We start from the raw sequence: 13,365 nt of genomic DNA on the forward strand, positions 1-13,365 counted from the left end.
GATGAAAAAAATTTAATCATTACTTGTTATACTTTTTTCTTTTTCTTGATAAGAAAAGCGGGGATCCAGAGCAGAGATTTGTAATAGTTTTAAATCAGTTTGATCTTATGTTTGTAGGAGCAGTGAAACTTCTGTCAGTGTGAAAATGTTTAACAACACATTTATTCCTGCATTTATCCTAATATAAGAAAAAGAAGTGCTATTTGAACAATATGTCTTTTTTGCACACGATAAACAAATGATGCTATCAGCATGGCTCTCTGGGCTTAAATTGTAAGAAATTACTCAATTACAGAAAGTTCTGGTAGCTCATTGGCCAGGTGGTGCTGTAATTATTAAACACAAAGTTTTTGCTAATTTTCAGAAGCATCCACTTTTAAAATAAAGAAATAATTATAAATATATATAAATATTTCTATAGTAGATGGTCCAAAAAATGTTTTTTCCCCATCTTTTTCTTAATTACTTTGGTGTAGTTTGAATGGCCATGGTGGTGTTTGTCAGTAGAAAAAGCTGTTAAACTTATGAAAGCACAGTTAGAAGTCCAAACTGCCTCCCATCACATTTTCCAAAGACATCCAGTGGGCCATACTGGAGTTTGTGGTGGGCCTATTCTGGCCCTTGGGCCCTATGTTTGACACCCCAAGCTAGGGAATCAGCTTGTTTTATATTTCGACTCACTGATAAAGAGTAATGCCTGATTTACACTTCTGCTGCAATTCTAAGTCATAACTTATGAAGTAAGCACAAACTCCTTTTAACGCTCCCCGATAAACTTCCATGTAACCGGATGTGCACCTCCCAGGATATGTAACATGTAGCCCGCAATGACCTGAAAGCTGTAGGAGGTTGCAGCGTTAGGGTTAAATGGGGTTTCCGGTTACGTCGTCGAAGTTAAGACGAAGATTTCCCGCAGAAGTCTAAAAAATCAATCAATGTTATGAACAATCGTATGAGAAACAGAGGTCCTTAAATGCCTCCCCAAACAGAGAAGTCTTTGAAGTCTTTGAATGCAACGTTTGTGTGGCGCACTGAACTCTGGGTCTTGGAGTTTTGTGTAGGCATGCATCATTCTGAGCCCCGCACCGCGATAATGGAGAACGACATTTCCCATGTTGCGTTTATCTCCTTTGACAAACCACGCCCCTTCATCTAAGACATGCCTGATATCACGTAGGTGAAACTTCTGACACAGTTTTAAGTTGGTGGTGAGAACACAGTGACAGGCCGGACACACGGACAGAGAGTCGTGTCTTGTCCACAGATGGCCACCATCGTCTTTTACTCGGTGAACAAAACGGCTCACAGCGCCGCGAGACGATGTTTAACTTCTCCGTTAAAGAGGCTCGCTAGTGCCGGAGAGTCCGTTTCGCGGCTAGCCTCCACTCACAGTCGGTCAGTGCCTTTGCTTCCGGGAACGAGATGGTTTTCGAGGGGTACCGGCGTGAGGTTCATGTCCCATGGGACCGCAGGCAGGTCCGGGAATACCAGGAGGGGAGCCCTGGCGCTCAGCGGAGCCGCAGCAGTAACAGCGGCGGCGGCCGTAGCGGGGTTTCTAGCTAACACTGACCACTTCCAGCGCGCAGAGATGGCAACGAGGGAAGAGACGGGGGAAGAAGCGGACATTCTTCAGAGGTGCCGGGGCTTCATGTCTCCGCCGGTGACTGACATTAGTGTGCTGCAGGGGAACAAGGACGAGATGCGTACGAAGATGGAGATGCTGATCATGGAGACTCAGGCCGACTTCTGCAAAGCCCTGGAGAAAGTGGACGGTGGGACGTTCAGGGTTGACCGGTGGAAGAGGAAGGAAGGTGAGGCGCTTCTGCCTGACATAAAATATCCACGTACAGCGTAACAGAGTGTAACATGATTATATTTGCTTAAAGAAGAACCAAAAGTAAACAGACTGTGTCTGTGTCAGGTGGTGGAGGCATCAGCTGTGTGATGCAGGACGGAAAGGTGTTTGAGAAGGCGGGTGTTAATGTGTCGGTGGTGTTTGGGAACCTGACAGAGGAGGCGGCGAAGCAGATGAGGAGCAGAGGAAAGGTCCTCAAAGGGAAAGATGGTGAGTTTTGACTACTGCGATTTGTGTTCTTGAACACAGCGGTTTAAACTTTAATATTGGTATCTTTATTTTTCCCAGGTAAACTGCCATTTGTTGCCATGGGAGTAAGCTCCGTTATTCACCCCAAAAACCCCCATATTCCCACTGTGCACTTCAACTACAGATACTTTGAGATTGAGGAGGAAGATGGTAAGCATTAGGCCTTCATCACATCAGCAGTTGGCTCTCAGTGTCAGTGACACAGCTGAGTGTGGAGTGAATGATAACCCTTGTTTCCTTCTTCCTTGTTCTAGGCACTAAGCAGTGGTGGTTCGGTGGAGGCACAGACCTGACCCCGGTGTATATAGATAAGGAGGATGCCTTTCATTTCCACAAAACCCTGAAGGAGGCCTGTGACAAGCACCACCCACAGCACTACCCCGACTTTAAGAAATGGTACGGTTTGGTTAGCCCCACGCTCGTCCCCTGCACTTGCACGTGCGTCCTTCAGCACGTACGCTGTGTGTGGATTTGCACTGGGTGTATCCCCACTGTGGAGTTACGATAAGAGGAAGTCTTTGCCTAAAATCTGCAGTTGCAGAAAAACCGTTGAAGCAAGACGTTAGTCAGGGATTGACTTCAGTGGGAAATGATGGGTGTGGTTTATCTGATGTTTGCTGTATGAGGTAAAGTTTTACATTTAAGGAATAATGTGATGTTTTCATAAATATGCCTTTCCTGTTACAGAGACGATTGGCACCCCTCTCATCCACTAAATGTAGCACAGTTTACTGTCTCTACAGACATGCTTTCAGTCGACTTGCTGTTAATTCATTTAGAGCCCATTTGGAGCTTTGATACCTATACTGACGTTTGATGATTTAAAAGTCTGATATATTGGCCGATATTTTTCTTTTTCTCTCAGGAAAAATGGAACATAAACACAATTCATATTTATTTTTAATCCTCACTAAGATATTACTGCTGTTTTGTTGAATCTGCTGAGTTGGTGTGTTTGTGGTGGTCCAAGCAACAGAGAAGTTGCAGAGCTCCCTCTGGTGGACAAACTGGAACATCACTGCTCATAACGTGGTTGAGAGGACATTTTCTCTTTTTTTTAAACGTTTTATTTTACTTTCTAAATTTTCATTACTCGGTCATTATAAATACTGATATCAACATACAGGCAAATCTGTCTTTCAGACTTCATTTGTCGTATGTCATATATTTGGATATTTATTTGGCCCTGCTTCTGTCTCAGTATATGTTACTGCATGTTGCCCAGGTGTGACAGGTACTTCTACGTCCGCCACAGAGGAGAGACCCGCGGTATAGGAGGAATCTTCTTTGACGACCTGGACTCCCCGAATCAGGAGGAAGTGTTCAGCTTCGTCAAGAGCTGCGCCCGCACGGTGGTGCCCTGCTATCTGCCCATCGTGTACAAACATCTCAATGACTCTTTTTCTGATGAGGAGAAGGACTGGCAGCAGGTTCGACGAGGCCGGTGAGTAGCACCAAACGGTAAATAAGAGAGAACCCATCTGATCAGTTTGATTTTCAGATCTTTGTGGAAGTCTACAAACAAGACTTCTGAGGTCTTCAACAAAGAGCTGTTCATGCTCGTCTTGGATTTTGCACAAATAATAAAATTCACACATCAACACAGTGACCTTAAACACACAAGTCTTTGTATCATAGAGGAGTCGAAGAAGACTAAAGGGACCGTTTTGAAGTCAGAGTGAGCGTCCTGACACGCAGAAATGTTGCAGAAGAACCTGCAGTGAGCACGTCATGCAAGGAAACGCAGACGTCCCAGAGGTGATGCTGTGCTTTGCAGAGGAAGAAGCTACAGGTCGGATCGACACAAAGCTTTAGTTACAGTTACTGCTGCAGGAGGGATCCACACTAGACACCGAAACAAAGCTTCACTTATTTTTGCACCTTTGCTCATTTTCTACCACAAGTAAAACATCAAAGTTTGATATTATTTTTATTCAGATTTTCCTTTAAGAATATTTGAGCTCAAATAAACACAAAATTATAAAGGGTTCACAGACCAGCTGATCCAAGTCAGTCCGTCCTGTTTTTCAGGCCACACACTTGCAGTGACTGCCAGTCTCAGGTTTAGTCTTCCTTCACTTGTGTGATTGAGCTACTTAATGACTGCAGTGTGGTCTGAAGCTGGAGTGGATCCTGGCAGGGAGTCGCTAACAACACAGAGACTGACTTAAAGGGCGAGTTTGAGAGGGAAGTACATAGCAAGCTGGAAACCAGTAGAGTGATTAGACTGTTCAGATTAGCTCAGTGTGGTATGTGTTGGCACATACAGAAAGCACCTCACAAAACTTGTGACATGACGTAATTCAGCTCATAACTTTCGCACGTCGGGGCAGTATGCGTCACGTGACAGAGCGGCTGTGGCGTGCGAGGCCTGTCGGCAGTCTGGTTCAGCATTTGCTGCCTCGCTACCAACCCGGCATTTCATCTCCGAGGAAGTTATCCCAGAGAAGTAAAGCAAAGGGGCGGATCTAGCAAAGTTTAGCCAGGGGGGCCGATAGGGCATGAACAGGGAAAAGGGGGCACAAAGACATACTTTTCTTTCTTATTCTCATTTAAAATGTCGAGCTTTTAATAAAAAAATTATCTGAATCTTACACCCAAAGTTTTAATCTGATGTATAGAAGTCCATTACTGTATATACACTCAACAAAAATATAAACGCAACACCTTTGTTACTGCTCCCATTCCCCATGGGATGGACGTAGAGACCTAAAATTCATTCCAGATACACAATATAACCATCCCTCCCAAACAGTGGTCACAAATCAGTCCAAATGTGTGGTAGTGGGCACATCTGCTATATTGAGATAATCCATCCCACCTCACAGGTGTGCCACATCAGGATGCTGATCTGACATCATGAGTAGTGCACAGGTGTACCTCAGACTGCCCACAACAAAAGGCCACCCTGGAATGTGCAGTTTTGTCTCACAGCAAAATCCCACAGATGCCACATGCAATGAGGGAGCGTGCAATTGGCATGCTGACAGCAGGAATGTCAACCAGATCTGTCGCCCGTGCATTGAATGTTCATTTCTCAACCATAAGCCGTCTCCACAGGCGTTTCAGAGAATATGGCAGCACATCCAACCGGCCTCACAACCGCAGACCTCGTGTAACCACACCAGCCCAGGACCTCCACATCCAGCAGGTTCACCTCCAAGATCGTCTGAGACCAGCCACCCAGACAGCTGCTGGAACAATTGGTTTGCACAACCAAACAATTTCTGCACAAACTGTCAGAAACCGTCTCAGGGACGCTCAACTGCATGCCCGTCGTCCTCATCGGGGTCTTGACCTGACTCCAGCTCGTCGCCGTAACAGACTTGTGTGGGCAAATGCTCACATCCGATGGCGTCTGGCACGTTGGAGAGGTGTGCGCTTCACGGATGAATCATGGTTCACATTGTTCAGGGCAGATGGCAGCTGAGAATGTCCCAGTTCTTGCATGGCCAGCATACTCACCGGACATGTCACCCATTGAGCATGTTCGGGATGTGCTTGACCGGCATATACGACAGCGTGTACCAGTTCCCACGAATATCCAACAACCTCGCACAGCCATTGAAGTGGAGTGGACCAACATTCCACAGGCCACAATTGACAATCTGATAGACTCCATGCGGCGATGTGTTGCACTGCATGAGGCAAATGGTGGTCACACCAGATACTGACCGGTTCTGGGTCCCCAGACCCCCAATAGCGCAAAAAACTGCACATTCCAGGGTGGCCTTTTGTTGTGGGCAGTCTGAGGTACACCTGTGCACTACTCATGATGTCAGATCAGCATCCTGATGTGGCACACCTGTGAGGTGGGATGGATTATCTCAATATGGCAGATGTGCCCACTACCACACATTTGGACTGATTTGTGACCACTGTTTGGGAGGGATGGTTATATTGTGTATCTGGAATGAATTTTAGGTCTCTACGTCCATCCCATGGGGAATGGGAGCAGTAACAAAGGTGTTGCGTTTATATTTTTGTTGAGTGTAGTAACTGTTAAGTCTAATATACCCTAGTAAGCTATAGTACTTTTTCCTTTGGGAAGGTACCATCTGTGCAGTCTGCAAATCTGTTGAAGGAAGATGTTGAATCTGTTTAATATTTCTTGAAAAATAATTGATTTCTGTGAATTTTCTTTTACACACATGAAATGAAAGTTGATTACGTCGATTAAGCATCACGAAGCGGAGGGTGGGGGTGGTTCCCTAGTTATTTATTTTTTGTGGGGCGTTTTCAACCCTATTAGTCAGGTTGCTTAATATTTCTGCTAAGTACTCTTTAAAATACCAGAATAGGGAGGATGGAGCAGGTTTACGTTTATTAGATTGATCAGTGTTGCTGAACTATGAAATAGTTTTTACACACAGGTTCAACAGAACAGCTTTAGTGTTTGTTTTTTTTAAACTTGAGTATGAACTTGTATAAAATGCAGCAAGATATTAATAAAACAGTCGTACTGATTAAAACACTATCGGATTCATATCGGTATCGGCAGATATCCAAATTTATATCGGTATCGGACATTAAAAAGTGGTATCGTGCCATCTCTACCACAAACCTGTCACAGTAACAAAGAAAACAAAATGAATAAATACGCATTACAATATTATTCCTGTGAAAGTAAACCCAGAGCATGGGCTGCCTTGGTTTGTTCTTATGTGTTTTCATACAGCACCTGATCACCTTAAACAATGAACAGGAAGTTTTGAGCCTACAGTGAGGATGTGTTGCTCTGCAGGTATGTGGAGTTTAACCTGGTGTACGACAGGGGAGTGAAGTTTGGCCTGGCCACGCCCGGCTCAAGAATCGAGAGCATCCTCATGTCCCTCCCACTCACCGCAAGGTAAGCTGCTGCCTCTTCAAAGCACTGTTTGCACCTCGCTTGTGTCAACAGCAGGCTGCCCGCGTCGCGTGGTAACAGAATCACTCGTCATCCTCAGGTGGGAGTACATGCACGAGCCTGCCAAAGGCACCCGGGAGGCTGAGATGCTGGATGCGTTACGAAACCCCAAAGACTGGGTGTGACCGGAGCGCCCCCGGGTTTGGACGTCAGTATGGACAAAAACATCTATTTTATAAAGCTGGCTGATCGACCAGCTGGGCAACATTTAACCCTGCTTTTATAATATGGAGCTGCGCTGTAGATGTCTGAAGAGCTTTTTCATTTTGTCAAATGAGCCGTGGTAAAACGGACCCTGAATAATGTCAAACTCAGTTCATGAGCTTGGTGCCATTGCTTACTGCAAGACCAAATAATGTGACTTAATGGGCGACCTCCTTTTCAGGTCAGCTGCACTTCCGTTGTGCTCCTTTAAACGTGTGTGTTTTGTTCTATGACCAGCTAAATGTGGCTCGCTCTGCTCAAAGCTGTTAAAGCCGTCCTCTGCTCGCTTTCAACAAACACCTGAAAAGGACAAACTGAGCCACTGTGTCAGCTCTGCCATCTAATGTTAATAGAAGCTGGTTTCAATGTCCACAATGACTGTTTCTGCCACAAAATGAATAAATGGATATTCGCCACTCTCTGCTGAGGCCCATTCACTTTGTGCTGGTCTTTGATTTGTGGTTAATGAATCACTTTATGGTTTGTTTGAACAGCAGTAAACAATCTCTGACCCACAGAGGACGAATGTGAGTCACAGGCCAGGTGGAAACAAGAATCTGTCTTATCTACAGTTTCTTCTGTTCCTTTAAAATAAAGTGAAGCTCACACTGGATACATCTGTATCCTTGGTAAGAATCTCACTTTGTGAGCGCCTGGAAAACCACCAGGCGATGAATAATTTGTCCCTTTGTGAGTGATGATGGTAACAGTGCGGGGGGGGGGCAACAAGTGCTCACCCAAACAAACTGAACATGTTCTCGAGACGCTGAAAGATTCATGCAGCGAGTTTTAAATATTTTATTACAAATTAATTCAAGCTTTTGCACAAGTGAAAGATTTATAACAAGCTCCTTACTTTTAGTGTTATGTAACGTGTTTTTCCTCGATAAGGCTTTGTAAAAACAGGGTTCGGTTAAGTAACAGTACAACAAGTGGCCGAACCAAAATTGCTACCTCTACCAGCACGAGTCAGCTCAGTGTCGCAGCGAGTGCTGAGGCTCAAAGGTCACGCTGCAAACGTTCAGTGCTCTGCTGCGTGACAGTGATCAGCATTAGTGACGACATATTTGGCTTTAGAGTGTATGCAGCAGCAGCAGCGTTTCATATAGACCGAGCACTCTGAGGATTACAACGTCATTGTTACTGCTGAGTGACACAGCAAACGTGAAACAGACTGTCCTACTTTCCATGAAACAGCTCATTCTGAGCTTCGCCCCTTCATTATTCACAACCGACTGTACTACGGTTACATCAGCACCGGTGCAGTCACTGGCCTTTAAGCTTTAAAAAATGCCTCCCCGTAATGTTTGCACACAGATACACAGTTACATAGATACATTACTCATGCTAAACATAGACTTTATCCACGGTGACTGTAAATACAGAAGCTTCCCCTGACAACCCGTCTCTGCTGCTTTCTGCCCCACATTTATGTGCAAGTCAGTAACTGTAGCACAGCTGCAGCTTCACATCCAGGAGGTCCGTTTGGGAAGGAGGGCGTTCCACAGTTAAAGCAGCTGTCAGAGGCCCCACTAGTGTTCATGGGCCAGTGAGTCCTGACCATTAAATCAAATTAGACAGTACGGAGACACCTCTAACCTCACGAGGACAGCATGAACTACAGGCGTTACCGAAATATAAGCAGGTAATGACGCATAACTGCCCTCCTTCCCTTAACCCTTTGTGTTTACTAAAGATGGACCAATGCTTTGGTTTGGCGTGTCACCTCGTGGTTTAAGGCATATTAACTGAGTCATTTCTGTAACTGGGAGACACCTGCTGCTGCCTATCTTGGCCAGGTTTCCCTTGAAAAAGAGGTTTTTAATCTCAGTGGGATCTTCCTGGTTAAATAAAAAAATATATATTATGCCTTGACATCTGTTTACTGTTTACAGGTAAAACCCTCATTGGAGCCACATGCAGGCTCCCGGCCCACCACGAGAGACCGGCTGGTGAATAATGTCCTTTCTCAAAAGTCTGCATTATGTTCACTTATGATCGAGTCACACACGGCAAATGTACAACCACAAACTTGTGGATGAAGTATTTTTGACAAGGACGTATTCAAAGATGAAAAACAAATGATGTGACGCCGCCCACTCGGGTCTCAAACTGGCATCAGTCGGTACCGAGCGCCACTAAAGCATTGGTCTCACACCTGTGATACAAACCCTGTTTGTGAATCTGTAGCTGTGACACAGCGTGAGGAGAAGCAGCAGCGTGGTATTGCACCATCACTCGTTCCTTCAACGGTTAGTGCAACTTCTGTTCCAGCACTGATGATTGCATTAGTCCACTGACCAAACAGTTATTAGTGTTTCTGTCGTGTGTGTTGGATTGCAGGGGGGGGCTGGTGAAACCACAGCAGTAGCACTGCTAAACAATAAGTCTTAGTGTGTGTTAGGGCTTTTGTTAGGCTGCTGGTTAAAAACACGTTCACTTCCCTTGGCCCCCACTGACACTAACAGAACTGCTGTTGACTATGTCCTCATACTGTGGGGGCGGCTCAGTCTCTATTTGGACGTCCGTGTGGCCCACAGCCTCTTCGTAAGATGGCGGCGGGTCGCCGGCGCTTCCGCGCCCTGACGTAAACTCTGAGCCTGGATACGCTGGGCTGCTGTGGATGCTGAGTTCTGATTGGTCACCGTGGTATTCCCTCCCCCAGTGGTCCATAGAGACCACTGACAAGACGTTGTTGTGATGCGAGAGTCCCATGCTGGGGCTGCGCTGTGAGCGTTTGCGGGAGTGGCAGCGCCACACAGTGATTGCGACGCCGGCGATGATGACCACGACCAGCAGCAGCGGCACAATCAGGTAGAGCGAGTGGATCCCGCCCACCGCCGCCTCCAGGCCTCCAGGCGGACTGCTTTCACGCACATATTCTTCCCAGAACTGCCTCTGCACACAGAACATCCACACTGTCAAAACAGCCCAAACGTGCACCCCCCCCCCACTGCAAGCGCTTTTTATCCACATTACTGCAACGCAAGGAAACCGACAACAGCACCCAAACAAACAAAAAGAGACCACGTGAGCGCACACATGACCTAGCTCCAGCCTCCACACAATGCTGCACTGGGCTGTTCTTCCTGCTGATCGCAATCACTTTCTGACAAACACCCTCGTTCCGCTCTCGGCACAGGATTTCACTGCTGGACACATGAACGCCACAAAATATCACTTGTAGTTAGAGCGGCTGGCGTGGGTTACTCTCCACCGGTGATGCTGACCTGTGGGATTTAGCTGCAGTGGAAGCCATGTTTTCATGTTTCAAGTTTCCCAAGTGCTTTTAAAAAGGGCGAGCAGTTTCAATTATCCAAACATCCTAGTTTTTTGGATGATCATGTTATTTTACTACCAGGGTCAAAATGATTAGCTCCCCAATGCTAACACGTGTCTTCTTCAGTGAATCTCCCAAGATCCTCCAGACTTGATCACCTTGGCCTAGATCTTCAGGCCCCCCCACAGACTGGCACTGGTGTCAGGGCTCCGTGCAGACCAGCTGTTCTTCACCAGGCATGTTTTGGGTTGTTGTCGTGTTGGAAGACATTAGGACCCAGATCTGCTGCTGGTTGCCTGAGGTTTTCTTTCTAAAGCTTCCTTTCAAGTTCAAGGGATAGCTCAGTAGGTAAAGTGGTCGCCCCATGATCGCCCCATGATCGGAAGGTCGGCGGTTCGAATCCACTTAACGGCTACCCTGAGGTACCCCTGAGCAAGGTACCGTCCCTACACACTGCTCCCCGGGCACCTGCTTAGTGGGCTGCCCACTGCTTCACTGAGTGAATGGGTCAAATGCAGAGAAAAACAAGTAATTTCCCCATGGGGATCAATAAAGTATCCATTATTATTATTATTATTATTATTTCCTTCTTTCTTCGCGATTCCTTCCATCCTGAGACTCTCTGTTTAAAGTGGGCTGAAGCATTCCCACGGCATAATACTCCCACCCCCGTGTTTCACTGTGGCGCCAGCGCTCTTTGGTTGTACACCTCTCACTTCTCTCTCCAAACATAAGCATCGTCTCTGCTTTCTACTCTGGAAACTCTGTATGCTTTCTCAACTGATAGCTCAGACCCTCGCTGAAGTTTTTATACTGAGTGAAAATAGGAAAATAACCTTCAGTTTTATCCTGATTCTAGAAGCTCTGAGCATTACCAAGTTAAATCACATCATTTCCCAGCAGTGCTTTGTGCGGTGGCACGATAAAAAGGTCTATTTTTCCAGAAGGGCGAATAATACTGACCCCGGTCAAACTAATCTGAAACAGTTCTGTTATTGTGCACAAACATGCTCTGTTGAAGAAGCACCCGGGAAAGACTTTAAATTTCATAGGTGGGCTAATAATTTTGTCCTCATCTATAAGAATCAGGAAAACTTTAAGCTGTTTATTTCCAGCACTCCACAAATGTGCCCCAATGGGAAATGATTTCCTGTTAAAGAAAAACGACGCGTGGTTCATGTTGGAGTTCTGATGTGCACTGTGTGATGCGACACGCCTCCTCATCCTCTCACCGTCTTCTCTTCGTTCTCAAAAGCTTCCCGGGCCTCCTCATAGGTGCAGGTCTCCTCCCGACACTCCCTCTGGATGTTACCCTGCTTTATTTCCTCCAGAAAAAAGTTGGCCCTGCGCAGCCTCCGCAGGACCGAGTGGGCCGCTTCTGCTGGCAGGAACACTGAAACGAGTGGAGGAGGGAGGAAGCAAAGACAGGAGCGAGTAGGGGAAAGAAAAAAATGCATTAATCAACAAGCAGAGACAGGAAAGGAATGAAGATGACAGGAAAGTGAGGGCGAGTCAGCAAGCAGAACAGCATGGGGGAGGAATTTAGACGGCATTGAAAGGGCGGCAAAAAGGAAAGAGATGCTGGGAAAAGAATAATGAGGAAAATGGGGAGAGGAGCGAGGTGGGGACTGAAACAAAGGCAGCCGAGCCGAGCGCTGGTCAGTGCCCACATTTCTACATAAAGACAAAAGCTCCTTTGATTTAGGCATCCGTCCCTCTGCCAAATAAAAGAAACTGGAAGAACGGACTTGAAGAGACAAGGTGGCTCTCTGTTTCTCACACCCAGAATATAAACATAAACTCCCCCAAGGAAACAGTCAGATGCCACAACATGCCCAAATTAACAAGTAACGGCTGTCTGACTCATAACTTCGGGAATGGGATCAGCAAAAGGCTTAAAAGCAGAAAAAAGGACAAAGAGCAAAATCCAAACAGGAATTTCCCCCCGGACAGAATGGGAATTGTTACTGTGTCAACAAGTGGGGGCACTGCAGTGGTTTAGTAGCATGGACAATGAGGAAAATCAACACAATGGAACAGGAAAAACAAGCGAGAGTAGGAAAAAGAGGAATCCGTGTTTCCGTCTCTGCTTGTGGGTAAACTTACCACTCCCCATGATTCCCGCGGGTCTGTTTGGGGGGGTTTATCTGCAGAAAAGCAAACAGGCATTAAGCTTCAGTTTGAACCTGCTGATGGAGTAAGATGACAGTTAACAAGAACTTCCACCTCAGCAGCTACACCCTTCCTTTGGTCCTACTTAAAGATGAGCAGCACGGTTTCCAAGCTCCTTCTCAGACACCACATCTCTGCTGTTCTCACACAGACCGACGTTTTCTAACAGGGACACGGTAAAGGGCGTCGTTACGCCATGACCACGAGACATCCGTGGCTGAAGTGACAGCGACCAATGGCGGCTGCCGTCCAGCGCTCCGCACGGATCCAAAAATAGATGACCATCAGCACAATCATCCATCACAAAGCGCCTCCGCCCCAAACAGCCACCGGGGACACGGCGCTGTGCTAACGGTCTCTATCGGGTTAGGTTAGCTTCGGTGGTGTGTGGCTGAGCGGGTTAGTGTCCTGGCAGGTCGATTAGTGGGCTCACGGAGCCTTCACCTTTAAATTCAATCTGGCCATCAACACAGGATCCAAACAAAGACTTCCCGGGAGAGAGTCCCGCCAAACGCTACGGGCTTCACTGCTTCTCGAAACCGCGTGTTGCTGCAAACACAACGCCTATCGCTGCGACTTACCTTTTTTCGTCCCCAAATATGCGCATTAGCGACCGTTCGTCTCTTCCGCTGCCCGAAAGATTTGTTGTACAAACTGCGCAGGCGCACAAGGTCTGTTTGGTATCGCGGCTTCACGAAC

General features: G+C 46.6%; 2 protein-coding genes across 3 annotated transcripts; one reads left to right on the plus strand and one right to left on the minus strand.

Annotated features, from left to right (window-relative positions):
- The first annotated feature begins 1,146 nt into the window (after window positions 1–1,146).
- cpox (coproporphyrinogen oxidase) lies at window positions 1,147–7,633 on the plus strand. The gene is made up of 7 exons (XM_085399232.1): window positions 1,147–1,811; window positions 1,922–2,065; window positions 2,144–2,254; window positions 2,359–2,500; window positions 3,330–3,548; window positions 6,849–6,953; window positions 7,051–7,633. The coding sequence occupies exons 1-7, from the start codon at window positions 1,265–1,267 to the stop codon at window positions 7,133–7,135; spliced, it is 1,353 nt and encodes a 450-aa protein (XP_085255358.1). The 5' UTR covers window positions 1,147–1,264; the 3' UTR covers window positions 7,136–7,633.
- A 365-nt stretch (window positions 7,634–7,998) lies between these two features.
- prrg1 (proline rich Gla (G-carboxyglutamic acid) 1) lies at window positions 7,999–13,352 on the minus strand. 2 transcript variants are annotated; one of them, XM_085399233.1, is made up of 4 exons: window positions 13,248–13,352; window positions 12,601–12,641; window positions 11,727–11,887; window positions 7,999–10,112 (listed from the first exon to the last, which is right to left on the minus strand). In XM_085399233.1, the coding sequence occupies exons 2-4, from the start codon at window positions 12,608–12,610 to the stop codon at window positions 9,651–9,653; spliced, it is 633 nt and encodes a 210-aa protein (XP_085255359.1). In that variant the 5' UTR covers window positions 12,611–12,641; window positions 13,248–13,352; the 3' UTR covers window positions 7,999–9,650. The 2 variants fall into 2 exon arrangements, with proteins under 2 accessions (XP_085255359.1, XP_085255360.1); XM_085399234.1 differs by having other exon boundaries at window positions 12,721–13,320.
- Between the last annotated feature and the right edge of the window lie 13 nt (window positions 13,353–13,365).

This window comes from Rhamphochromis longiceps, linkage group LG23 (genome assembly GCF_057381845.1).
Source record: "Rhamphochromis longiceps isolate RC_006_pf linkage group LG23, R_longiceps_female_GT1.1, whole genome shotgun sequence".
NCBI classification, from domain to species: Eukaryota; Metazoa; Chordata; class Actinopteri; order Cichliformes; family Cichlidae; genus Rhamphochromis; species Rhamphochromis longiceps.